This window comes from Bactrocera dorsalis, chromosome 4 (assembly GCF_023373825.1).
Source record: "Bactrocera dorsalis isolate Fly_Bdor chromosome 4, ASM2337382v1, whole genome shotgun sequence".
Lineage (NCBI taxonomy): Eukaryota > Metazoa > Arthropoda > Insecta > Diptera > Tephritidae > Bactrocera > Bactrocera dorsalis.
In genome coordinates, this window is record NC_064306.1 from 17,135,501 (window position 1) to 17,162,580 (window position 27,080).

At 34.2% G+C, this 27,080-nt stretch overlaps 2 protein-coding genes across 2 annotated transcripts in view; one reads left to right on the forward strand and one right to left on the reverse strand.

The window, feature by feature from the left end:
* The window catches only part of LOC125778148 (uncharacterized), a 334,571-nt gene that overhangs the window by 214,043 nt on the left and 93,448 nt on the right, over positions 1-27,080 (reverse strand). The gene's annotated exons all lie outside the window — the stretch shown is intronic.
* LOC125778128 (paraplegin-like) lies at positions 10,549-15,094 on the forward strand. The gene is made up of 7 exons (XM_049454649.1): positions 10,549-10,869; positions 11,336-11,469; positions 11,523-12,059; positions 12,121-12,391; positions 14,223-14,545; positions 14,635-14,826; positions 14,881-15,094. Exons 1-7 carry the CDS (start codon positions 10,677-10,679, stop codon positions 15,028-15,030), a joined length of 1,800 nt encoding a protein of 599 aa, XP_049310606.1. The 5' UTR covers positions 10,549-10,676; the 3' UTR covers positions 15,031-15,094.

Below are 27,080 nucleotides of genomic sequence, written 5' to 3' on the forward strand. Positions count from 1 at the left end.
GTGTCAGACTTTTTGAATTGTCGTACAAAAATGGTCAGAAAATATATTGCAAAAGAAAAAAAAACAAAAGAATATTCAAGATTTTTTCTCTTCATAGTAAATACATATGTATGTATTAAATGTAAATATGTTTTTCATGTAAATCCATATGTTTTTATTGAAGCAAATAAATGAATGAAATTTTTTAGTTTAAAAATGCATTTAATATTATAAAAACAGATAATTTTAAGTATATATTTGGAAAAGCAAATTATTCGAGAAAGTAAATTACCCAAAATACCAATCGATTTACTTTTCGAGAGTATACTGTATAATTAGGCATAATGCACTGCTTATAATGTTTACTTTTTTTGAGTCTTATGTTCCCGATACGATTTTTAAATTCTTTACTAGAGGCCATCCATAAATTACGTCACACCTTGAAGGGGGGGGTGTCAGAAGTGACATTGTGTGGCAAGGGACAGGGGCGGTCAAAAGCTTTGGGACATCCCACTTCAAAGTTTGTGATGTACAAACGTGAAATTTATAGGTAAACAAAAAAATATTAAACATTTATAAACGCAATCTTTGTTTTTTAATACTTAAATTGTAACGAAGCTTTTTACTGCCCCTGCGTGCCCAGGGTTCGTAACAATAAATTTTTAAACATTGGGGCTCTTCTGCGAATCGTACTTTATTTTATTTTATATTATAATTTTAATCAAAGCTACAAAATTGTCTACCGCGTTATAGTTTCAGCTTTACAACATTTTAAAGATTTTCATTAGATGCAATTTATATAGCTACGAATACCCCAGGAAGGAGTGCATTTAACAGAGTTGAACGACGCATGGCACCTCTCAGTCGCGAACTTACTGGTGTACTATTAAATCATGATGAAAAAGAAAAAGTCCTTAAATTCGTGTGACGTAATTTATGGATGGCCACTAGTAACAAGAAAAATGCTGATTGTGTGTTAATTGAGCACGATTCCGATTACTTTGGCGGAGGGGTAAAAACCCGAATTTTCGTATAAATGGGGTATGTACAGATAGGGGAGCTTCTCCAAAGGAGGAATATCCAAAAATAATATAAAAATAACTAATATTTCGTAAAATATTAAAAAAATATTAACACGTTTAATAAAAAATATTAACACGTTTAAAATTTCAAAAATTTGCACTAAGAACAGTTGTTATTTCTCTGCGTTTCACTCAATTTTTTCACGGTTTTTACTCTGTATGAAATAAACTCACATTTCACTATTATTTTGTAATTTTTCAGCTAAATTTAGTAATTTAAAAATCACTTATCAAATTTATCGCTGAAAAGTTTTAAAGCGTTTATACTTACGAGGAAAACCAGCTTTGCCACACCTTAAAAACCAAAGTAAAGGATTTTTCAGCGTTTCACAGCATTTTCTTTGTTTGTACTTTCGAGTGATTCTTTTTCTTTATTAACTATAAAAAAACTATAAAGAAGATTTTTCAAGCTAAAATTGAATATGTGAACACTTTTCTATATACATATTACACATACATATGTGAATATATGAATAATTTATGTATTAAAAATATTATGATTTATATTTAAGAAACACATATAAATAAAATCGTGTGATAATATTATAACATTACGAGCGAATACCCGGGGTGACTGAAATACTTTCGCGTAGTACTCCTGTCTGCGTTGGCGGCCTTCGCCCGCGCTTTAAAAAAATAACCCTGGCCGAGCGAATACCCGGGGTGACTGAAATACTTTCGCGTAGTACTCCTTTCTGCGTTGGCGGCCTTCGCCCGCGCTTTAAAAAAATAACCCTGGCCGAGCGAATACCCGGGGTGACTGAAATACTTTCGCGTAGTACTCTTTTCTGCGTTGGCGGCCTTCGGCCACGCTTTAAAAAAATAACCCTGGCCGAGCGAATACCCGGGGTGACTGAAGTACTTTCGCGTAGTACTCCTTTCGGCGTTAAAAATAAAAAAATATATTGAGTTTTTGTTATAAAGTGGTTATATTTTTTGGTTATCATACACTCATATTGAAAAAAAATTTGAGGTTTTACACTTTATTACGTAATATTATTATATAATATTACTTATACACATGTATATATAATAGTATTATTATATAATATTACTTATACATGTATATAATATTACTTATTTGCTTAATAAATTTAAAAAAGAAAATATCCATATGCATTAATAGAGGAATTTTTGCGAAAAAGAGGAATTTCAGCAAATTGCCTTATCATCACATGGCAGCGCTCCATTTCGTCGTAATTTTTGGTAAACAAATGAGGTTCAAACGAGTGTAAAATGCAATTTTTAAAATAAAGATTTTTTTAAGGTAAAAAACCTGCGGATTTATTTAAAAGTTTATAGTGTAATTTAATTAATTTGAAGTGAAAATGTGAATAAAGTGTGTTTAATGTGGAGAAATAGCTTCTTGAAATGTTCGAATTTCGCGAATTTTTGAACTTTAAGGTTGAATATCTCGTAAACTAAGCGTTTGCGGTACCTATAACCCCATATATGTTCCAACGGTACCTTCAAATCGCGGCGCCAAAGAAATCGAAATTGTGTCGTTAATTGTATTTGTATGACCTTCTTAAGCCATTTGCGCAAATGTAACTTTAGAAACGGAAGGATGGGTTTTTACTTCACCTGTGTTCACAAGGAGTTTGATGGTCAGGGCATTGGTATTGTCCTGAACTGAATTACCATTATTTTTATCTCTAAGTTTTTGCAGTTCTTTTTTTCAACAACACAACCACCATAGCTAGCAGGATGAGAATCGCCGCAGGTACAGCATTAATCAGGATCTTTTTCAGCTTTTCTGCATTCAGTAGTAGGATGTTTGCCTCCACTTTTCACGCAACTCGATGGTTTACCACAGAAGTTTTTTATATGTCCAAAAGCTTGACAATTTTTGCGCTGTGGAATAAATTTAGATGCTTTAGATGGTGGTAAAACTAAGAATGGTTTTGATCTGGTGAATTAATGTCTTCGGTAGCTTCAAATACTGCTAAAAATATACCTAGCGGTTCTTTAGTCTTCCATTTAAGCTTATTAATTGCATTTATGACATTAAAACCTTGAAATTTTAGATCATTTAAATTGAATTGTGTATCATATGAGTGGTGTAAATTTTTTATTTGCCTATTATATTTACTCTCGTGGCTAAACCAAGGTACCATAAAAATTTAGTTATTGTGCGATAATAATTTGCATTGCAGACAGTAAGTGTGTAGGCGCCGTTTGCTCAAAAGCTTGATTAAGATGTTGTTCTTTATTAGATCTGTAATATTAGAACGCAATTTATTAAAATCCTTAATTAATTATAATAGGAGGTAAGCGGTGGGTTTGCCCTGCTCTTTATTTTTATTTTTCGAAGGGCTGACAATTGTTGGAGAAGTATCAGCTTTACGCTTTTTTGAAGAGCGCTGTGTTTTGAGTATCAACTCAGTTTCTTTAGCTGGCTCACCTTCATCGGTTTCGTATATTTGATCTACATTCATACTAGAAGGTTTTGCTTCAAAACTCACATGCTTGCTTTTCTTAGATTTTAGTTTTTCGTTTTCTCATGTTATCTTTATGTAACTGATTGCACATCGCTTCCAAAGTTCTAAGCCTCTCATTTATAAGTGAGTTAGTTTTTTCTAATTCTCTTATTTTATTTATTCTAAATGAGCTGAAACTGTTTCTTGGCGTCACCTCATGAAGAGGTTCAGCCATTTTTTTTCTAATGTTTTCTCTATTGGTATTAGAAACCTGTCGTTTGGTCGACAATACAGTTTTAACAAGAATTTTTTTTCCTGGGTTAATGATATTTTAGAAAAATATATTTTGCCAAGTTGGTAGGACTTTTCTTAATTACTATGCCTGATCTATCAACCAGTCTGCTTACATCAGCTGCTTAAGCCGGTACACTTCAGTAGTGCGTAGCAATTTTTACAAAGGATAAAAATATAGAAAAACGAAATTCTCTCAAATTTTGTATATCTAACCAAATTTTGTGTGCGTAATCGCAAGCCTACAAGTGGTGCAAAGCCTTCAAAGACGGTCGAGAAATCGTTGAAGACTCGATTTGGGGGATCGCCATCTTCAAGAGATGGCAAGAGAGTTCAACATCTCTCGCGATTCCGTTCGATAAAGCTGAATTTTTTCAAAAAGAGTACTATTGTGACCGAATTTAAAAATAACAAGTAAGGAAGGGCTAAGTTCGGGTGTCACCGAACATTTTATACTCTCGCATGACAAAGTGATAATCGAGATTTCATTATCCGTCATTTACATATTTTTTTATTTTGCTGTAAAATTAATTAGAGTAGTTCCTGAGATATGGTTTTTGGTCCATAAGTGGGCGCCGCCACGCCCATTTTCAATTTTGTATAAAAAGCCTGCGTGCAGCTTCCTTCTGCCATTTCTTCCGTAAAAGTTAGTGTTTCTGACGTTTTTTGTTAGTCGGTTAACGCACTTTTAGTGATTTTCAACATAACCTTTGTATGGGAGGTGGGCGTGGTTATTATCCGATTTCTTCCATTTGAACTGTATATGGAAATGCCTGAAAGAAATGACTCTATACTTTTCCAAAAAAATTACGCCCAAATATGCCCCTCCCTAATGCGATTCTTTGTGCCAAATTTCACTTTAATATCTTTATTTATGGCTTAGTTACGACACTTTATAGGTTTTCGGTTTTCGCCATTTTGTGGGCGTGGTAGTTGACCGATTTTGCCCATCTTCGAACTTAACCTTCTTATGGAGCCAAGAAATACGTGTACGAAGTTTCTCAATTTTTACTCAAGTTAGAGTTTGCACGGACGGAAGGACAGACAGACAGACAGACATCCGGATTTCAACTCTACTCGTCACCCTGATCACTTTGGTATATATTGTAATAACCCTATATCTGACTCTTTTAGTTTTAGGAGTTACAAACAACCGTTATGTGAACAAAACTATAATACTCTCCTTAGCAACTTTGTTGCGAGAGTATAAAAATGCAATGAATACCATCGATCAACCAGCGTATTTACCAGATTTGTGACTTTTTCTTGTTTCCCCAACTGAGATTGCTGTTCTGTGGAACTCGTTTTCAGTCAATCCAGGAGATGAAACCAAATTCGCAGAAGGAGCTGAAGGCCATTCCAAAAAGGGTTTATGAAAAGTGTTTCAAGAACTGGAAAAATCGTTGGCGCAATTGTATTACATCTAGTGAGGATTACTTTGAAGGCGACAAAATAAATATTGATGAAAATTTAAATATTTTCCGTATTATTTACAATTTTCGGGTACTTTGTCACAATGTATGTTGATGAGATACAGGCCCCTATTATGAGTTGCATTCGATCTTCGACAACGATCGAAAATGCTGGTCGAACGAATTTGCATTTGGTATTACGACGCTCATTCGATGAAGATTGGCGTTATTGTGAATTGCAATCATTTTGAATGCTCACGATAGTAAACATCTGTCAGATGGTGTAAAAACTAAAAGCGTTTTGTGTACGAAGTGTGAAGGTAAAGCTAACAAATATTTTATAAATAAAGTAAATATAAATAAAAGTTAAAATAAAATATGACTACGACTGAATTGTGGTTTGGCGATTCTTCAGAGGAGGATGAAAGCTTAGTGGAATTGGCTAGAAATAGAAAGAAGTTAAGGGACGCTTCCAACCCTTTGGAATTGGATTCCGCTACGTAAGTACAATGCTATTTGTTAGAGGTTTCTACATGTTCAACATTTAAGAAATTTTATTTGTAGATTTATAAAAAACTTTCGTTGATTTGCTGTCCGCTACAGAGGAAATGCTGCAGCGATGCACACGAGCGAAATCTATTCCCAATATATTAAAATTGGCAACAGCTTTACGATTTTGTGCTCAGGGATCGTATCAACTTAGTATAGGGAATGAAAATATGCTTGGACTAGCACAGCTCACGGTGTCTGTGGTACTATCTGAGGTACTCGATGCCCTGGAGAATTTCATTTGCCAAAGATGGATAAAATTCAATTATACCGAGGCTGAAATGCAACAAGCAAAATCCCATTTTTATAATAATACCAGATTTCCTGGGGTAATCGGCTGTGTTGATGGTACACACATCAAAATTGTGGCTCCCAAAAAGGAGTTGCAGCATTTATATTACAACAGAAAAGGATTCTTTAGCATTAATACTATGATTGTAAGTATGCATACAAGTTTATCGTAAATTTGTAGTTGAGCATTTTTGGCTTTTATATTAATTACAGGTTTGTGAACATACGGTATGTAAATGCAAAGAATCCCAGGGCAACGCATGATTCAATGATTTTCAACATGTCAGCATTGAAAGCATATTTAGAACAGCAAGTCGAAAGTGGTCTTCGCAATACTTGGCTACTCGGTACATATATGTTTGACTAAAAAAGCAGAACGTTATATTTTTTAGAATAATTTTTTTTCTGAATAGGAGACGCTGGATACGCTCTAAAAACTTATTTGATGACACCTTTTAAAAATTCTGAAGAAGGATCTCCAGAAAGCAGATACAATACACAACATTCGAGTGCAAGAAATATAGTAGAGCGCACTATTGGAGTGTTGAAAAATAGATTCAGATGTTTGTTACAAGCAAGAGCTCTCCACTATTCTCCAAAAAAGGCGACACAAATTATTAATGTTTGTGCAGCTTTACACAACATTTGCATATTTTATAAAGTTGAAATTTCTCCTGAAGAATTTCCTAATGAGGCAAACGACAGTCATGGTGGAGTCATTGAAGTTGAATCTGATAACGACTCGGAAGCAGCAGCAATTAGAAATCGTATATTAAGAACGTTTTAGATATAATTAAAAAAAAAAATAAATTAGAATTTATTTATTCAAAATATTTATTATGGAATTCATTGTTCATGTTTATCTACGTAATAAAAATTACTCTTTGACAAAAAATATCACATAATTCAATTACCTTTTGTACTTAGAAATATATGCAGTCTTAAAATACTAATAGAAACCGAAAAATATCACATAATTAATTTACCTCTTGTACTTAGAAGTATATACAGTCTTAAAATACTAATAAAAACCGAAAAATATCACATAATTCATTTACCTATTCTACTTAGAAGTATATACAGTCTTAAAATACTAATAGAAACCGAAAAATATCACATAATTCATTTACATTTCAACATACATTCACAAAAAATATGAATTCAGTCTCTTTAAGGCACTTTAACTTAGATCTAAATATAAAAGTTAAGAATTGTTTAAAGATTTTTTTTAACTCTAAAATTGCAAGTTTTAACTGCAGTTTTGATCTGCGATCTTGCTGGCTTTTTAAGACTTCTTCTTTGTAAGCCCGCAATTTTTCCCTTTTCAGCTGTAGGATTGCCTCTGTTGCGTTTTTATTCAGTTCATACTGTTTCTTTTGGTATTCCACTTTTTCTTCAGCACATTTTCGTATGACCCCTAAAGTGGAGACCATTTCTTGGTAGAACTGTTTCTGGGCATTTGTCTGGGAGTCCAGTAACCTCAGCCTCTCTGCCTTGTTGCATTTTTTAATTGGCCGCTTTTTGCGTGCTGGAGACTCGTGAGCCTCAGAATGAAACTCCACTTCATTTTCTTCAGAGTTTTCAGCCTGAGGATGTGGGGTGGTATTTGGTGGAGCTGAAAGTTGTGGTTCAACATCGCCACTTATATCCAGACCAAATTCGGCTCCCGGCGGGTTTATGCAGGCATCAAACTCGAGTAAGCCAATAATACTCTCTACAGTATTAGAAAATCCCTGCAGCCTGTTAGTACCTCCGCCTGTTGCTCTGTACTCCGCTTTGTTTTGGGACAGTTTTTTTTTTTGTCTTTGACTTCATATCAGCCCATACCTACAATGTTCAAATAAAAATGTATTTCCACAAAAAACACAGAACAACTTTATGAACCTTCATCCACTTTGCCGCTGGTCTAGTTGGTGGACCCAAACAGTTTAGCTCCAAAGCAAATACCTCCCATTTTGTTGCCGCCTGAACTTTGGTGCAAATCCCTCTTGCAAATTGTGGATTTTCTTCCATTAAAGCTACCAGTTTTTCCAATTGCTGTTTAGTGCTCACGGCTTTCGACCTGCATAAAATTAACAAAAATAGTATAAATTAATTATTTGTTACCATAAAGCAATAAATAAACGCAAAAAACCTACATTTTCACAAATTTCCATTCACTACGCTACGCTGTCGATAGGTAAATTCTGTTCGACAGCCATTTCGATGCTCAACGAAAATTTCGACAGGGTTGCATAGCTCATAATACGAATTTGGCATTCGATTTTCGATAGCCAGCGAATAGCGAAGATCGAATGCAACTCATAATAGGGGCCACAAATTTGATTGGAATCCATTTACGATTCCGTCGTACAATGAATCCTAGATTCTTTTGCAATATTTTTAATATAAAGTTTTGCTACCCCTGAAGGTTTTTCCCCGGCTTTGATTTTCCAAGTCTTTTCTTGCTTGTTGTTTCATGTGGTACTGTGAGGGTTTCTGTTAATTTTATTTTACTTATAGTGTAGTACTTCTACTCATTTATAATAAAGTATACATATCGTCACCTGAAATGCAAAATAACGTAACAACATTTTCGGAAATTTAAAGTGGCATGAATGAAACACGAAATAAAATGGAACATGAGTGAAACAAAATTTTAATACTGGTTAAAACTGGTTTATATCTGAGCGCAGAAGCTGAAAATGTTGAACATATGTAATATTATGTGTGTAATTTGAAGTAGTGAAGTGTAATCAAAAAGACACTCAATTTCGGATTTTTTGATGATACGTTATTTTGCATTTCAGGTGACGATATTTTCATCTAAGATTTACAATACGCTTACTGCGCGCATGGTATTTTGTATCTTTCGCTAAACATTACGCACTTTGGTTTTCGCTAAACACCTTTGTTGAATGATCATCGCTCAAACCCATCTCGTTCATGAGTTTACGGATATATAATATGCTGCTTCTTTAGCATTGATTCACCGGAGATCACTGCTCCTGCTGCAAGAAACGTTCAGGCGCTGTACGATTTTCGGTCCATGCAATATCCAGCCTAATCAGCATCGGCATAACACTTGATGGGTTTTCAAGTCCGTTGGTAGTGCAGACTCAGTTCAGCAGTGCCTTTAAGGTATCGCAAAACTTGCTTGACATCCGTCTCATATTCCTTATGAGGATTTGCCTTACGTTGTGACAGCTTCGCAACAGAGTGTAAAATATCTGCCCGGGTTGTTATTGGCTAGAGACATCAGTGAACCTATCATAGATTGATAGCTTTCCTGGTTCGTTCGCGGACACTCATCATTGTCAAACTTAACCTGGAATCCTGCGCTCAACGGAATGACTTTCCCTTGCAGTTACTCGTATCATACTCGTGGAGTAGGTTTCCAATATACTGTTTGTGACCAATAGAAAGTTGCCAGTTGCGCCATTCAAATACTTACTTTTTGTCCAGCTTCTCAGAGAATGTCTTGTTGAACACTTTAAATATTTCGTCACGAATTTTCAAGGAACTTACATACCTGTATCGTGATTTATTGTCAATGTATGTTACAAAATATCGCGCTCCTCCTTGTGAGGATTTATTCATTGGTCTACAAATGTCTATATGCACCAGATCCAACACGTCTTTCGAGCGATTTTCAGTTTTCTTTGGAAATGTGTTTACGCATATCTTACACTTTGCACAAATTTCACATATATTGTATGATTCTTCAAATCACTGTAAACTTTTGCTTTTTTTGCAGTCAAATTAGACTGTGTACCAAAACACTTATTGTCGTTTGTCTCTAATAAAAACAAATCTTGCTGCTCCGGTGCAAAATCACCGTTAGAACATGCAAGCACCGAGTATGACTGTTTCGGCCTTTGTCGTCTCTCTCATTTTCGTTGTTTTTGACGCCCTCGTTTTTTCGCTGAATTTTGTTTGGCAAATCTTCGAAATGTGTCCACTCGGCTGATTTTCGCCTCGCGAATAGGCAATTTTTTGCTCTCCTTGTTGAGCAATTTAATTTTTAACGCACTTAATGGTGTCATTCAGCTTCTCAATCGAATGCATAACGTAATTCATGTTGTCGTCCAATGCGAAATTTAACTTAGTCACTTCCTGTTATTAGTTTTTTTTTACAATTCTAATTTAGGATCTTCTATTTTTATTGAATTTAACACACTTCTATGCAATTATTAATCAGCCGTTTTCCAGTACAATAATCAAATTTTAATTTACACTATTTTTTCGAAACTCGCCTGGGCCCATAACTCCCTAGTCCTACAGTTTATTCCAGACTAAAGGATAAGTTAGAATATACACATATATAAAACCTTGTTGTTCGCAGGCAACGGAATTTTACAGTTACGAATATTGCGTTGTATATACTATTTCCAAAAGATACTTTACTGAATGGTTTTATTTTTTATTTTTTGTATATTTATTTCGGTAGACTTACTTTATCTTGAATTTTATGGAGCAGAACTTTAATGATTGATTTTTCACTCTTTACAAAGTCTCTTAATCTTTTGGGATCAAAATGATTTTAAACTGCTCCAGATTCTCCCTGGAATGTTACTTTTTTGTTTTTATTTGTTCTGCATAAACAGTTATTTTTTCTATTATCTTGTAAGGGTTCAACGAGATATGTTTCTTGGAATGAATTCGTACATCACATGTTAGCTACTGGCGAAGTTAAAGAACTCATTATACGCCCGGATATGGAGATGGTAACGATTATTTTACATGATGGTGCCATAATTAAAGGAAAAAAGGTTACGTCTACAATTTTCCACATGGCTATAGCTGATGCATCTAAATTTGAAGAAAAATTGCGGGAAATCGAATTAAGGCTTGGTATTACTGAAGGCAAGTACATGTGAACTAGATGAAAACGCCTGGTAAATAATAATTTTTATTTTACAATTATTATTAATAAATAAAAATTTACTTTGGTACATATGACTAATGACTATGATTCATAAAAGTTGTGGATCTAAATGGTTCATTTAGCTAGTATTGAAGTGTACGAATTAATTCTAAAACATTGTAAAGATGAGAAATACTCAATGAAAAATCCGGGAAACGTGAAAGTAATCAAAAGAACTGTGCAGCAATATCATCGCTGAATACTATGTTCGTAAAATCAAAAATTATAATAAAATATTTAATTAGACGAGAACAAATTAAACCTGTTACATATATCTAGCTTAATTAATAATACTTAATAATTTATTAGTTTAGGAAAAACTAAGCATATATCCATTAGTATTTTATTTAATGAACGTATAATAGTACACATCTGTATAACAATTGTATACATTTTCAATGTTAGGTGTTGCTGTTACTTACGATAGACATAGTGATATTACTGGACGTATAATGGTGTTAATTTTGTTCTTCGCATTGCTTATGTCGATCGCGTCAAGAATGAAGGGTGTCCGAAGTCCTATAAGCATGGATTCTTTTGTGAGTTTTTTAATTTAAAAAATCATATCATACATTTAATAATATTTGAATAGTCTCAAATGGGTAGAGCGAAATTTACTCTAGTCGATCCTTTTGAAGGAGGAAGAGGAGTACTTTTTAAAGATGTTGCAGGCCTACAGGAGGCTAAACAAGAAGTAAAAGAATTTGTTGACTACTTGAAAGCACCACAAAAGTATCAAAGATTAGGAGCAAAAGTGCCAAAAGGGGCTTTGCTACTAGGACCACCTGGTTGTGGAAAAACATTGTTGGCGAAAGCCGTCGCGACTGAAGCCCAAGTGCCTTTCCTAAGTATGAACGGATCGGAGTTTATTGAAATGATTGGCGGTCTCGGAGCAGCAAGGGTACGAGATCTTTTTCAAGAAGGCAAGAAACGAGCTCCATGCATAATATATATTGATGAAATCGACGCAATCGGACGGCAGCGATCTGGAACTGAAAGCATGGGCCAAGGTAGTTCTGGCGAATTAGAACAAACATTAAATCAACTTCTCGTGGAAATGGATGGTATGGCATCCAAAGAAGGAGTACTTATGCTTGCAAGTACCAATCGTGCTGACATATTAGACAAGGTAACTAACAATACTACACATATCTATGAAAAAAAAGCATTATTACAAATTTATATATTAGGCATTACTTCGACCTGGTAGGTTTGATCGCCATATACTGATTGACTTACCCACTCTACAAGAACGTAAAGAGATTTTTGAAAAACATTTATCTGATATAAAATTGGATTCTAAGCCGGCGCAGTTTTCAGGAAAACATGCCAGATTGACACCAGGATTTTCAGGCGCTGATATTGCTAATGTATGTAACGAAGCTGCTTTACATGCTGCCAGACAGTGTCAAACCAAGGTATCGGCATCAAATTTGGAGTATGCCGTTGAACGACTTGTAGGTAAGTTCATTCCATTGACAATATTGTATTCACGTCTGCTAAATTTTTGTAGGTTTCTTAATTGGGCAAATAGAAGTTTAAAGTACATTTCTGTTGTTGTGGGTTCAGTTACATACACACCTGCTCAAAATAATAGTTACACAATACTTTTTCATATACATATATATATATATAATATCATCTACTAAATAGTGGAGAAATACTGTAATTTTGGAGTTTTCTAATGTGATGTCGTAAATAATTACTACTGTACTAAGTATTCTATCCATTAAAAAGGTCTACAGAAAACTCCCCGATGGTATATGTCCATCTCTTATGGACATTCCACAATAACGTTTTTTTTTGTCGTGCCTATAAATAGCGTGTTGGAAGCCGCGGTTCTCTCTATAGCACTTTGAATTTAGCAGTGATCGGACGCGTATACATATTATCGGCGCTCTATAGCGAGGAATATTTAATCGGAAACGATGATGTATATGATATAATAATACAACTGTTAAATATTTGGAATAGTAGAATAGAACTGTAACCAAATACACAGTGCAATGGATTATAACAGGCTCAGTAATTAGTCTATGAATATTATAGCACGTGCGTCCCAAAAGACTGATGTTATAACCTTGCCAGCCGACTTTTTCGTCTTTCCGCGCTTCATCATATCACTATAATGTCTATCGATTGGATTCCAGTGTGAAATGATGGAGCCGTATTTCTATTGTCACACACCGACGCAAAAATTCGGTTTTATTATGAACTTTTGTTTTTTTGTTTTTGTTAGATTATGAACTTACGAGGCACCACTGCCTTCATTGTTCTCGGTGCTCATTTCGCCTGTTTCCAATTAAGCAAAACTCTTTTCAACGATTGATCTTCCTGAACAGAGCTAAAATTCAACAGTATTTTCCCCCAAAACGCAATTCTTTATTAACACATAAAATGCTTTTATGATCCATTTTTTTGTAAACTAACAAAAATTGCATCACAAAAATGCTATATCTCATTAACTAATGGTTATAATCTAACCAACAGAAATCATATAGCAGTAGTATTATCTATGTGTTATCCACAGTAAAGCGTGGACGGGTCCTCTAGTTTCAAAATAAAGCGAAACAAACGGATGTAGATCCAAAAACATTTCGTAACTAAAATCAACTTGCTCAAAAAATAGGCACACTTTTAATAAGACAATTATTATAGAAAACAAATTATAATAAAACGGTTTTGTTGTATATTTAACATTACTCAGTTAATAACCAGTAAATTCACTACTATTCTGGATTAGTTTACTTCGTTGGTTTGGGCACACTACGGATTAAAGTCTGACAGGTTTCTTTAGGTATCTCATACCAAGTTTTTTGTATGCACTTCCATAACTGGTTTTTGTTAGAGAAAGATTGATTCGCCAATTTTTTTAGTTCTCCTCATAGGTTTTCTATTAGATATAAATCCGGGGCCACTTCAACACGTTAACATTATTGTCTTCAAAATATTTCTAAACCAGTTTTGGGTCATTATCTTACTGATATACCCAGCGTCCTCGTAATAAAATAATTTCTTGCCTGCTAAAGACATGAAGAGATTTTTAATAAAATAAAAAAAGAATCCACTATACTGGCATCAGATATTCCAGTGGTCTTTAACCAAAATTTCTTAATAAAACAAAATAGACATAAGTTAATTTGGATCCTATTATATTTATAATGAATTTTAGAGACACTTCAAAGTAAGGTATATCACGCCTTTAATTCTTTAAAATGTTTAAAGTTGTTTAATTGCCGGTTACTTCAAATTGTTAACTGAAATATTTGTTATTTGCATTTTCAAAATTGAGGTGGAACCGAAAAACGATCACATGCACTTTCACTGGTGGAAAGAAGAGTTGTTGCTTATCATGAATCCGGGCATGCTCTTGTTGGTTGGCTTCTCCCCAATTCTGATATATTACTAAAAGTGACAATTGTGCCCAGAACAAGTCTTGCCTTGGGATTTGCACAATATACACCAAGCGAACAGAAGCTGCATAGCAAGGAAGAGCTTTTTGATAAAATGTGCGTAGCGCTTGGCGGCAGGGCTGCTGAAAATATAATCTTCAATAAAATTACTACTGGAGCACAAAATGATTTAGAGAAAGTTACGAAAATCGCATATGCTCAGGTACAAAAGTTAATAGCAATTTGTATAAATATGAAACTCACAATTCCACACTGAATAATATTTTAAAACTTAACTTTTAATATGCCTAGATAAAAAAATTTGGAATGAATACAAATCTAGGACCAATATATATAACAGACGCAGAGGAAAGCGGAAGTTACAATCACCCATTTTCGGAAAACCTGCACAGGATTATTGACAAAGAAGCTCAAAATCTAGTAAGCAGTGCATACCAGAAAACAGAGGAACTATTAAAAAAAAATTTGGATAAATTAGAAAAAGTATAAAGGAAACTTATTCTCACTGCCACTATTTTATTCCTCATTTATTTTCAGATTGCTGAAGCGCTGCTGGAGAAGAAAACTTTGTCTTATGATGAAGTAGTTACTCTGATCGGACCACCAGCTTACGACGTTGCAAACAGAGCGTTAGAACCTGTTGAGTTCGAAAAGTCTTTAAAAAATCTAGGAGAAAAAGACGAATAATTTGAGTGAATTACTTAGTGTTGACGTTTTTAAAGTTTTGTGAATAAAAGTTTTCAAAAAATAATTTTTTAAAGCTATTAATACGAAGAAGGTATCTGCTTTTGCAAATTGTGGATATAAGAGATACAAGAGAGTGGACATTGAATTTAAATGTAAGTGCTTTTTTTTCGGAATACACTTCTTATATGGATTTGTGAAAACACTATGGTGGTATCACAAAAATAGTATTTGAGCCAGAGTCATTTAAAAGGGTCATCCTCTGTGACGGCTTTTTTTTTTAAGGTTTTTCGGGATTTTTTATAGTGAAATAATGAAACACAGAGCTTTCGAATTTTTACTATATATATTATACATTGTGCCTTTAGCTTAGTATCCACCTCTCAAGAAATGTAAAAACTTCAGATAAAAAAACGCTTAAGAAATGGTCAAAAAAATTTTCTGCGGTAAATTTTCTTGTGCTAGTAAGCAGCTCTAAAGAAATCTACACTCAGCGAAAAAAAACCACACACTCTACAGAGTGCTTTTATATAGCGCAAAACTTGGATTCATATTATTCTAAGATAATCATTTTTCTTTGAGGGTCAACCACTTTTATTTAGTTTATGTTTCAAGCTTTTTTATATAAAAAACTTATAGTTTAACACTTGTTATAGATAAAAATGTAAAAACACACACATAACAAACCACAGAAGTAAATTTTGTTATGAACATTTTTTACACGGTTTTCGAATTAAATATACACCCCTATCATGCATTTCGATTACGTTGCCGCTCTACGCTCCGCCGAAGTCGAAATTAGGTATCATGCGTTGCAATTGGATTGAAAGAAGAAGAGGAAGAGCTATAACTCTTTCGAAATCACCTGTTTGCCTTGAAATATGTGAAACTGAAACATAACAAAGCAAAAATACACAAATTACTGCTGTTCAAAGAAAATAAATAAAAGTAAAATTTTTATATTGTTATTATTTTTATTAAACGTAAGTATGGAATCTTTATCCGCGGCGATATTACTGGTTGAGGAGGAGACCAGCGCATCTCAGAATGCTGGGGTGATAATTGGAAGGAGAAGATTACGAGATATGTGCGATCCCTTCCAGATGAATGACGGGCTGTAAGTATTTGCACGTGAAGTAGACAATTTTCTTACAATTTGTTTACTTATTTAGATTCAAAAAAAACTTTCGCCTGAATAAGGACGTATTCAAGTATGTCCTAGATACGTTTGTAGAAGAAACGACGGCAAGTAAATTTGATGCTACCTCTTTCCAAAAAACCTGCACATCTTCTTTAGGACGCTGGTGGAAACCGTCTACCTAGCTTACTCTCCATCACTTCAATGACTCCACCATGACTGTCGTTTGCCTCATTAGGAAATTCTTCAGGAGAAATTTCAACTTTATAAAATATGCAAATGTTGTGTAAAGCTGCACAAACATTAATAATTTGTGTCGCCTTTTTTGGAGAATAGTGGAGAGCTCTTGCTTGTAACAAACATCTGAATCTATTTTTCAACACTCCAATAGTGCGCTCTACTATATTTCTTGCTCTCGAATGTTGTGTATTGTATCTGCTTTCTGGAGATCCTTCTTCAGAATTTCTAAAAGGTGTCATCAAATAAGTTTTTAGAGCGTATCCAGCGTCTCCTATTCAGAAAAAAAATTATTCTAAAAAATATAACGTTTTGCTTTTTTAGTCAAACATATATGTACCGAGTAGCCAAGTATTGCGAAGACCACTTTCGACTTGCTGTTCTAAATATGCTTTCAATGCTGACATGTTGAAAATCATTGGATCATGCGTTGCCCCGGGATTCTTTGCATTTATATAGCGTATGTTCACAAACCTGTAATTAATATAAAAGCCAAAAATGCTCAACTACAAATTTACGATAAACTTGTATGCATACTTACAATCATAGCATTAATGCTAAAGAATCCTTTTCTGTTGTAATATAAATGCTGCAACTCCTTTTTGGGAGCCACAATTTTGATGTGTGTACCATCAACACAACCGCTTACCCCAGGAAATCTGGTATTATTATAAAAATGGGATTTTGCTTGTTGCATTTCAGCCTCGGTATAATTGAATTTTATCCATCTTTGGCAAATGAAATTCTCCAGGGCATCGAGTACCTCAGATAGTACCACAGACACCGTGGGCTGTGCTAGTCCAAGCATATTTTCATTCCCTATACTAAGTTGATACGATCCCTGAGCACAAAATCGTAAAGCTGTTGCCAATTTTAATATATTGGGAATAGATTTCGCTCGTGTGCATCGCTGCAGCATTTCCTCTGTAGCGGACAGCAAATCAACGAAAGTTTTTTATAAATCTACAAATAAAATTTCTTAAATATTGAACATGTAGAAACCTCTAACAAATAGCATTGTACTTACGTAGCGGAATCCAATTCCAAAGGGTTGGAAGCGTCCCTTAACTTCTTTCTATTTCTAGCCAATTCCACTAAGCTTTCATCCTCCTCTGAAGAATCGCCAAACCACAATTCAGTCGTAGTCATATTTTATTTTAACTTTTATTTATATTTACTTTATTTATAAAATATTTGTTAGCTTTACCTTCACACTTCGTACACAAAACGCTTTTAGTTTTTACACCAGGAATAAAGGGATGTCCAACTTATTCCAGTGTGAGAGCGCTTCAAAATAAGCGTTTTTTATAACATTTTCCATTATGGCCAGATTGGACAAAATACTAATTTTTGGACATTTAAATTAAAACACCCAACATTTAGTAAGAATAAAAATTATTATTTAGTGGTTATTTAATACATAGAGAATCTATTTAAATCTTTGTATGGCATGTTAAAACAACTGACTTTTGACTTTTCAATACCCAATAAAAGGTTTTAAACTTTTTAGCTCTTAATCAAGAAATGTTTTAATAATTTCCCATTGAAAATAATACTATGATGCTTGACATTACAAAATGTTTCATCAAATACATTTAGATTTCATAAATTTATTTAATTTTTATTGTTTTACATTTTTTGTAAGTGCAACAAATCTCTCCGTTTACATATTTTTTTGGTAAGATTTCAATCTGGCCATCGCTCATTTCCAATTGCTAAACGTCAAAACCTACTGAACTCGATTAGCTGTCAAAGTTCAGTAGGTTTTGACGTTTAGCAATTGCTCACTCACTTCAAGTGAGAGAGGAGTTGGACATCTCTTTATCTCTGTTTTACACCATCTGACAGATGTATGCTATCGTGAACATTCAAAATGATTGCAATTCACAATAACGCCAATCTTCATCGAATGAGCGTCGTAATACCAAATGCAAATTCGTTCGACCAGCATTTTCGATCGTTATCGAAGATCGAATGCAACTCATAATAGGAGCCTGTATCTCATCAACATACATTGTGACAAAGTACCCGAAAATTGTAAATAATAGGGAAAATATTTAAATTTTCATCAATATTTATTTTGTCGCCTTCAAAGTAATCCTCACTAGATGTAATACAATTGCGCCAACGATTTTTCCAGTTCTTGAAACACTTTTCATAAACCCTTTTTGGAATGGCCTTCAGCTCCTTCTGCGAATTTGGTTTCATCTCCTGGATTGACTGAAAACGAGTTCCACAGAACAGCAATCTCAGTTGGGGAAACAAGAAAAAGTCACAAATCTGGTAAATACGCTGGTTGATCGGTGGTATTCATTGCATTTTTATACTCTCGCAACAAAGTTGCTAAGGAGAGTATTATAGTTTTGTTCACATAACGGTTGTTTGTAACTCCTAAAACTAAAAGAGTCAGATATAGGGTTATACAATATATACCAAAGTGATCAGGGTGACGAGTAGAGTTGAAATCCGGATGTCTGTCTGTCCGCCCGTCCGTGCAAACTGTAACTTGAGTAAAAATTGAGATATCTTGATGAAACTTGGTACACGTATTTCTTGGCTCCATAAGAAGGTTAAGTTCGAAGATGGGCAAAATCGGCCCACTGCCACGCCCACAAAATGGTGAAAACCGAAAACCTATAAAGTGTCATAACTAAGCCATAAATAAAGATATTAAAGTGAAATTTGGCACAAAGGATCGCATTAGGGACGGACATATTTGGACGTCATTTCTTTTGGAAAAGTGGGCGTGGCCCCGCCCCCTACTAAATTTTTGTACATATCTCGGAAACTACTATAGCTATGTCAACCAAACTCTATAGTCATTTCCTTCAGGCATTTCCATATACAGTTTAAAAATCGAAGAAATCGAATAATATCCACGCCCACCTCCCATACAAAGGTTATGTTGAAAATCACTAAAAGTGCGTTAACCGACTAACAAAAAACGTCAGAAACACTAAATTTTACGGAAGAAATGGCAGAAGGAAGCTGCACCCAGGCTTTTTATAAAAATTGAAAATGGGCGTGGCGTTGCCCACTTATGGACCAAAAACCATATCTCAGGAACTACTATTCTAATTAATTTTACAGCAAAATGAAAAAATATGTAAATGACGGATAATGAAATCTCGATTATCACTTTATCATGCGAGAGTATAAAATGTTCGGTGACACCCGAACTTAGCCCTTCCTTACTTGTTATTTTTAAATTCGGTCACAATCGTACTCTTTTTGAAAAAATTCAGCTTTATCGAACGGAATCGCGAGAGATGTTGAACTCTCTTGCCATCTCTTGAAGATGGCGATCCCCCAAATCGAGTCTTCAACGATTTCTCGACCGTCTTTGAAGGCTTTGTACCACTCGTGAGCTTGTGTTTTTGAATCACCGTACTTGCAACGATTACGCACACAAAATTTGGTTACAAATACAAAATTTGAGACAAGTTCTTTGTTCGGTATTTCTATCCATTGTAAAAATCGCAACGCACTACTGAGGTGTACCTTTTTAAGCAGCTACTGTAAACAAACTGGTTGATAGATCAGGCAAAGTAATTAAGAACACTCCTACCAACTTAGCAAAATATATTTTTCTAAAATATCATTTACCCAGGAAAAAAAATTCTTGTTAAAACTGTATTGTCGACCAAACGACAGGTTTCTAATACCCAGTAGAGTAAACATTAGAAAATAAAAGTGGCTGAACCTCTTCATGAGGTGACGCCAAGAAACAGTTTCAGCTCATTTAGAATAAATAAAATAAGAGAATTAGAAAAAACTAACTCACTTATAAATGAGAGGCTTAGAACTTTGGAAGCGATGTGCAATCAGTTACATAAAGATAACATGAGAAAACGAAAAACTAAAATCTAAGAAAAGCAAGCATGTGAGTTTTGAAGCAAAACCTTCTAGTATGAATGTAGATCAAATATACGAAACCGATGAAGGTGAGCCAGCTAAAGAAACTGAGTTGATACTCAAAACACAGCGCTCTTCAAAAAAGCGAAAAGCTGATACTTCTCCAACAATTGTCAGCCCTTCGAAAAATAAAAATAAAGAGCAGGGCAAACCCACCGCTTACCTCCTATTATAATTAATTAAGGATTTTAATAAATTGCGTTCTAATATTACAGATCTAATAAAGAACAACATCTTAATCAAGCTTTTGAGCAAACGGCGCCTACACACTTACTGTCTGCAATGCAAATTATTATCGCACAATAACTAAATTTTTATGGTACCTTGGTTTAGCCACGAGAGTAAATATAATAGGCAAATAAAAAATTTACACCACTCATATGATACACAATTCAATTTAAATGATCTAAAATTTCAAGGTTTTAATGTCATAAATGCAATTAATAAGCTTAAATGGAAGACTAAAGAATCGCTAGGTATATTTTTAGCAGTATTTGAAGCTACCGAAGACATTAATTCACCAGATCAAAACCATTCTTAGTTTTACCACCATCTAAAGCATCTAAATTTATTCCACAGCGCAAAAATTGTCAAGCTTTTGGACATATAAAAAACTTCTGTGGTAAACCATCGAGTTGCGTGAAAAGTGGAGGCAAACATCCTACTACTGAATGCAGAAAAGCTGAAAAAGATCCTGATTAATGCTGTACCTGCGGCGATTCTCATCCTGCTAGCTATGGTGGTTGTGTTGTTGAAAAAAAGAACTGCAAAAACTTAGAGATAAAAATAATGGTAATTCAGTTCAGGACAATACCAATGCCCTGACCATCAAACTCCTTGTGAACACAGGTGAATTAAAAACCCATCCTTCCGTTTCTAAAGTTACATTTGCGCAAATGGCTTAAGAAGGTCATACAAATACAATTAACGACACAATTTCGATTTCTTTGGCGCCGCGATTTGAAGGTACCGTTGGAACATATATGGGGTTATAGGTACCGCAAACGCTTAGTTTACGAGATATTCGACCTTAAAGTTCAAAAATTCGCGAAATTCGAACATTTCAAGAAGCTATTTCTCCACATTAAATACACTTTATTCACATTTTTCACTTCAAATTAATTAAATTACACTAGGGGTATTCTCTTGCTCTTGCAAGATTGCAGATTGCAAAAATACTACACCGAAATATACAAGGGCACGAGAGCACCCATTGCAGAATCTAGTGATATATGAGCGACTGATTCAGTCAATTTATTGTAAATGACTATTGTGCATGGCTATTGTGAATTGGCGCACCTTCTGCATGCATTTTTAACAAAAAAACTGTAACAAAACTTTATAATTTAAATGGAAATTATAAAATCTAATTAAAATTTACCTTTCTCAACAGTTTAACGACGTAATATGTCTTTATGTAAAATGGCAACTACAACAGGGTTGCAATTTTATTTTTGCGTGACATTGCACACTAATATACATGGGTTTTGGTCTGACATATTTCACTGCCCTTGCAAATATTTTTCTGCGTGTGTTTGTTGTTGTGCCGTTGTAAATCTGCAATGCTTGCACCGTGCACCGGGTTTTGCAAGAGCAAGAGAATACCCCTACTATAAACTTTTAAATAAATCCGCAGGTTTTTTACCTTAAAAAAATCTTTATTTTAAAAATTGCATTTTACACTCGTTTGAACCTCATTTGTTTACCAAAAATTACGACGAAATGAAGCGCTGCCATGTGATGATAAGGCAATTTGCTGAAATTCCTCTTTTTCGCAAAAATTCCTCTATTAATGCATATGGATATTTTCTTTTTTAAATTTATTAAGCAAATAAGTAATATTATATACATGTATAAGTAATATTATATAATAATACTATTATATATACATGTGTATAAGTAATATTATATAATAATATTACGTAATAAAGTGTAAAGTATATGAGTACAGTACGAAAACTCAAATTTTTTTTTCAATATGAGTGTATGATAACCAAAAAATATAACCACTTTATAACAAAAACTCAATATATTTTTTTATTTTTAACGCCGAAAGGAGTACTACGCGAAAGTACTTCAGTCACCCCGGGTATTCGCTCGGCCAGGGTTATTTTTTTAAAGCGTGGCCGAAGGCCGCCAACGCAGAAAAGAGTACTACGCGAAAGTATTTCAGTCACCCCGGGTATTCGCTCGGCCAGGGTTATTTTTTTAAAGCGCGGGCGAAGGCCGCCAACGCAGACAGGAGTACTACGCGAAAGTATTTCAGTCACCCCGGGTATTCGCTCGGCCAGGGTTTTTTTTTTAGAGCGCGGCCGAAAGCCGCCAATGCAGAAAGGAGTACTACGCGAAAGTATTTCAGTCACCCCGGGTATTCGCTCGGCCAGGGTTATTTTTTTAAAGCGCGGGCGAAGGCCGCCAACGCAGACAGGAGTACTACGCGAAAGTATTTCAGTCACCCCGGGTATTCGCTCGTAATGTTATAATATTATCACACGATTTTATTTATATGTGTTTCTTAAATATAAATCACACATTATTCATATATTCACATATGTATGTGTAATATGTATATGGAAAAGTGTTCACATATTCAATTTTAGCTTGAAAAATCTTCTTTATAGTTTTTTTATAGTTAAAAAAGAATCACTCGAAAGTACAAACAAAGAAAATGCTGTGAAACGCTAAAAAATCCTTTACTTTGGTTTTTAAGGTGTGGCAAAGCTGGTTTTCCTCGTAAGTATAAACGCTTTAAACTTTTCAGCGATAAATTTGATAAGTGATTTTTAAATTACTAAATTTAGCTGAAAAATTACAAAATAATAGTGAAATGTGAGTTTATTTCATACAGAGTAAAAACCGTGAAAAAATTGTGTGAAACGCAGAGAAATAACATGTGTTCTTAGTGCAAATTTTTGAAATTTTAAACGTGAATATTTTACAAAATATTAGTTATTTTTATATTATTTTTGGATATTCCTCCTTTGGAGAAGCTCCCCTATCTGTACATACCCCATTTATACGAAAATTCGGGTTTTTACCCGCCAAAGTAATCGGAATCGTGCTCAATTAACACACATCAGCATTTTTCTTGTTACTAGGGGGCCATCCATAAATTACGTCACACGAATTTAAGGACTTTTTCTTTTTCAGAGAGGTGCCATGCGTCGTTCAACTCTGTTAAATGCACTCCTTCCTCGGGCATTTGTAGCTATATAAATTGCATCTAAATGAAAATATTTAAAATGTTGTAAAGCTGAAACTATAACGCGAAAGACAATTTTGTAACTTTGATTAAAATTATAATATAAAATAAAATAAAGTACGATTCGCAGAAGAGCCCCAATGTTTACAAATTTATTGTAACGAACCCTGGACACGGCGAGTTATACTTGTAAGAAGCAGGGGCAGTAAAAAGCTTTGTTACAACTTAAGTATTAAAAACAAAGATTGTGTTTATAAATGTTTAATATTTTTTGTTTACCTATAAATTTCACGTTTGTACATCACAAATTTTGAAATGTGATGTTTCAAAGCTTTTGACCCCCCCTGCCCCTTGTCACACAATGTCATTCTGAATGATACCCTCCCCCCTTCAAGGTGTGACGTAATTTATGGATGGCCCCTAGTAAAGAATTTAAAAATCGTATCGGGAACATAAGACTCAAAAAAGCACTTGGGTACGATTTAATAACCGGGGAAATATTATGCAATTTAACAAAGAATTGTATAAAAAAACTTGTAAACATTATAAACAGTGCATTATGCCTAATATATGTATGTACGTTCCATCGCTTTCGAAAGTATCTGAAGTCATAATGATACCTAAAAGTGACCATAAACGGTGTTCGATCGGTGTGCGCATACCAATTCATGTTGACGAAAATATTTTATTTTTTACGATCGGTGTGCACACATGTATGCCGTATTTGTGTTCAAATTAATTCCCGCGACGAGGGAATTTTAAAAAAATATATATTTTATATCCGCGAACTCGCGGATGAAATAAGAACACGTATAGTTCCCGTGAATTACCAGCTACAAATCAAATCTTTATTTCCGAAATACTTATATTTACACATTTTGGTCTTTTTTACTTAAAGTTAAAGCTGAAGTGTAAGCATCAGCTTGATTGAATCCAGAACAAAGAAAGAGTTAATAATAATACCCAACGGTTACCCTCCTCCCGCCCAACCGACGCGAGGGGCGCAATCCGCGAACGAGCGGAATTAGCCGAGTCATAAAAGGCAAGAGAGTTTTAAGCGTTGCGATTTTAAGCTGGTCAGCTACAGAAACATAATTTCAACAGCCAAAATTAAGAATTAAGTTAAAGTTTATAATATCTAAATGTTACTTGTTAAGAGTGGATAAAATAATTTTTTTAATGGTAAAGAATGAGTCTGTTAGATCAAATGTGCTGGAATGAGAATTGAAATCATGACATATACGGCGGAATGGTTCGTTTAGCTCAAAATTTGTTCTAGAAAATTTTAAAAGTAAGGGTCTAAACTGCCTGGTAGAGCGAGCGGGAACGTTAAAATTAATATCAGATAAGAAAGATGGGCTACAGACTGACCCATTTATGAGTTTTACAAGAAATATTATACCAAGCATCTCCCTACGACTAGCGAGTGTCGGGAGATTTATAAGTTTTAAACGGTTAGTGTAAGGGGGAAGATTTAAACTGGAATCCCAATGCAAATGATTTAAGGCAAAAAGTAAGAATTGTTTTTGAACAGACTCTAACTCATCCGAATGGACTTGGTAACTAGGGTTCCAAACCACAGATGCATACTCTAATATAGGCCTCACCAGAGATGTAAATAGAATTTTTTGGTAAGCGGATCTCTAAATTCTTTAAACCAACGTTTAACAAAACTAAGAGCGCCTTTAGCTTTAAAAACTGTGGAAGATGCGTGAAGATTAAAATTGAGTTTGGGGTCCATAGTTACTCCCAGATCAACGAAACTGCTTACTTGCTCCAACCTAAAGTTTTGTATTGCGTATGAAGTAGGGTTTACAGATCTACGTGAAAAGCACATCGTTTTAAATTTTTTAAGGTTCAATGGCATGTCATGTCTATCACACCAAGAAACTAGGTTGTTTAAGTCTGTTTGCAACTGACATCTTTCGCTGATTGAAGTATACGTTTTAAAAAGTTTTACATGGTCAGCATATAATAAAACTTTTGAAAACTTAACAACAGATGATATGTCATTAATAAATAACAAGAACAAAATTGGACCAAGATGGCTACCTTGAGGAACGCCTGAAGGAACATTGATTATGTCAGAAAAAGTATCGTTAAATATGACTTGTTGAATTCTATTACTAAGATAAGAAGCAACCCATTTTATAAATATTGGTTGAAAACCAAGAAGATCAAGTTTATTTAAAAGAATTGAATGGGATACTTTATCAAAAGCTTTACTAAAATCTGTGTATATAACATCAGTATTCTTATTCTCCTTAAAGCCAGCAGATACATGTGATACAAATTCAAGCAAATTGGTTATTGTAGATTTCCCTTTACGAAAACCGTGCTGAGAACAAGAAATTAGTGGAGAGATCGGAAGGTTACGTCGTCTGTTATAAATGCTTCAAAAAGTTTAGGGATTGCAGACAACTTTGCTATTCCTCTATAGTTTTCAATAGATGACCTAAATCCACTCTTATGTAAAGGAATTATAAATGACTTTTTCCATATGGATGGAAATAAGCCTTACAAAAGAGATGAGTTAAATAGTTTTGTTAGGGGTTGGTATATATATTTGGCACATTTCTTATATGGTTGTTCTAACATATTTAACTGATTAATGACAGAAATCGGACATAACTTGTGCTGATACACATTTTTGGAGATTTAGGAGAGTAATTGGACCTAAAGAATTCAGCGATCATATTAGAAATGGTGTGACTTGTAGACTTGTATTTCATTGCGGACGGAAAATTAGAAATCCTGCGTTTGGAGTTGAGAAACCATAGAACAATTTTGGATTACGTATAATATTATTTTTGACTTTATTTTTATAATTATTATAACATATTTTGTTAAGTTCAGCAAATTGTCGACGCAATTTAGAATATTTTGAATAGTCAGCGACTAAACCAGTTTTTTTTTAAGTTTAAAAGCAAGAAATTTTTATTTTTTAATTTACATAATTCTTTCGAAACCCATAAATTAGAACTCATTTTTTGAGTAACAACACACTTCGGAACATATTTTTCAAATAAGTTTAAAATAGTTTCATTAAAGTGGGAAGCACTAAATTCAATATTGCCGCTGTAATCTGGCCAAGTTACTTTCGAAAGTTCGTAATTAATCTTCTTAAAATTAGCGTTCGCAAAGTTGAACCGAAAACAAAGGTCTTGTGTATTATTTTGAGCAAAGTTAGCTATGATTTCGATATATATTTTCAAAGCAGGATGATACGGGTCCCTTGGGCGAACCAAAGGATCACATCGGACAACGGAGAACATTGAAGCGTTATCAACATAAACTAGATCTAAGAGCTTACCAAACTCGTTTGAAATTAAATTAATTTGGTTAAGACCAACTCCGACATATCATCTAAGAACTCGTTGAAACATAAGCGAGTACTAATCGGAATGGTGTAATCATCAATAGATTTCCATGATACGCACGGTAAATTGAAATCTCCGAAAACAATCATGGAATTAGTATTATTAGCCACTGAGAAAACATTATTTATTAATGAAGCATGTTGCATATATACAAATATATCCGGTATATAAGATAAAGTTA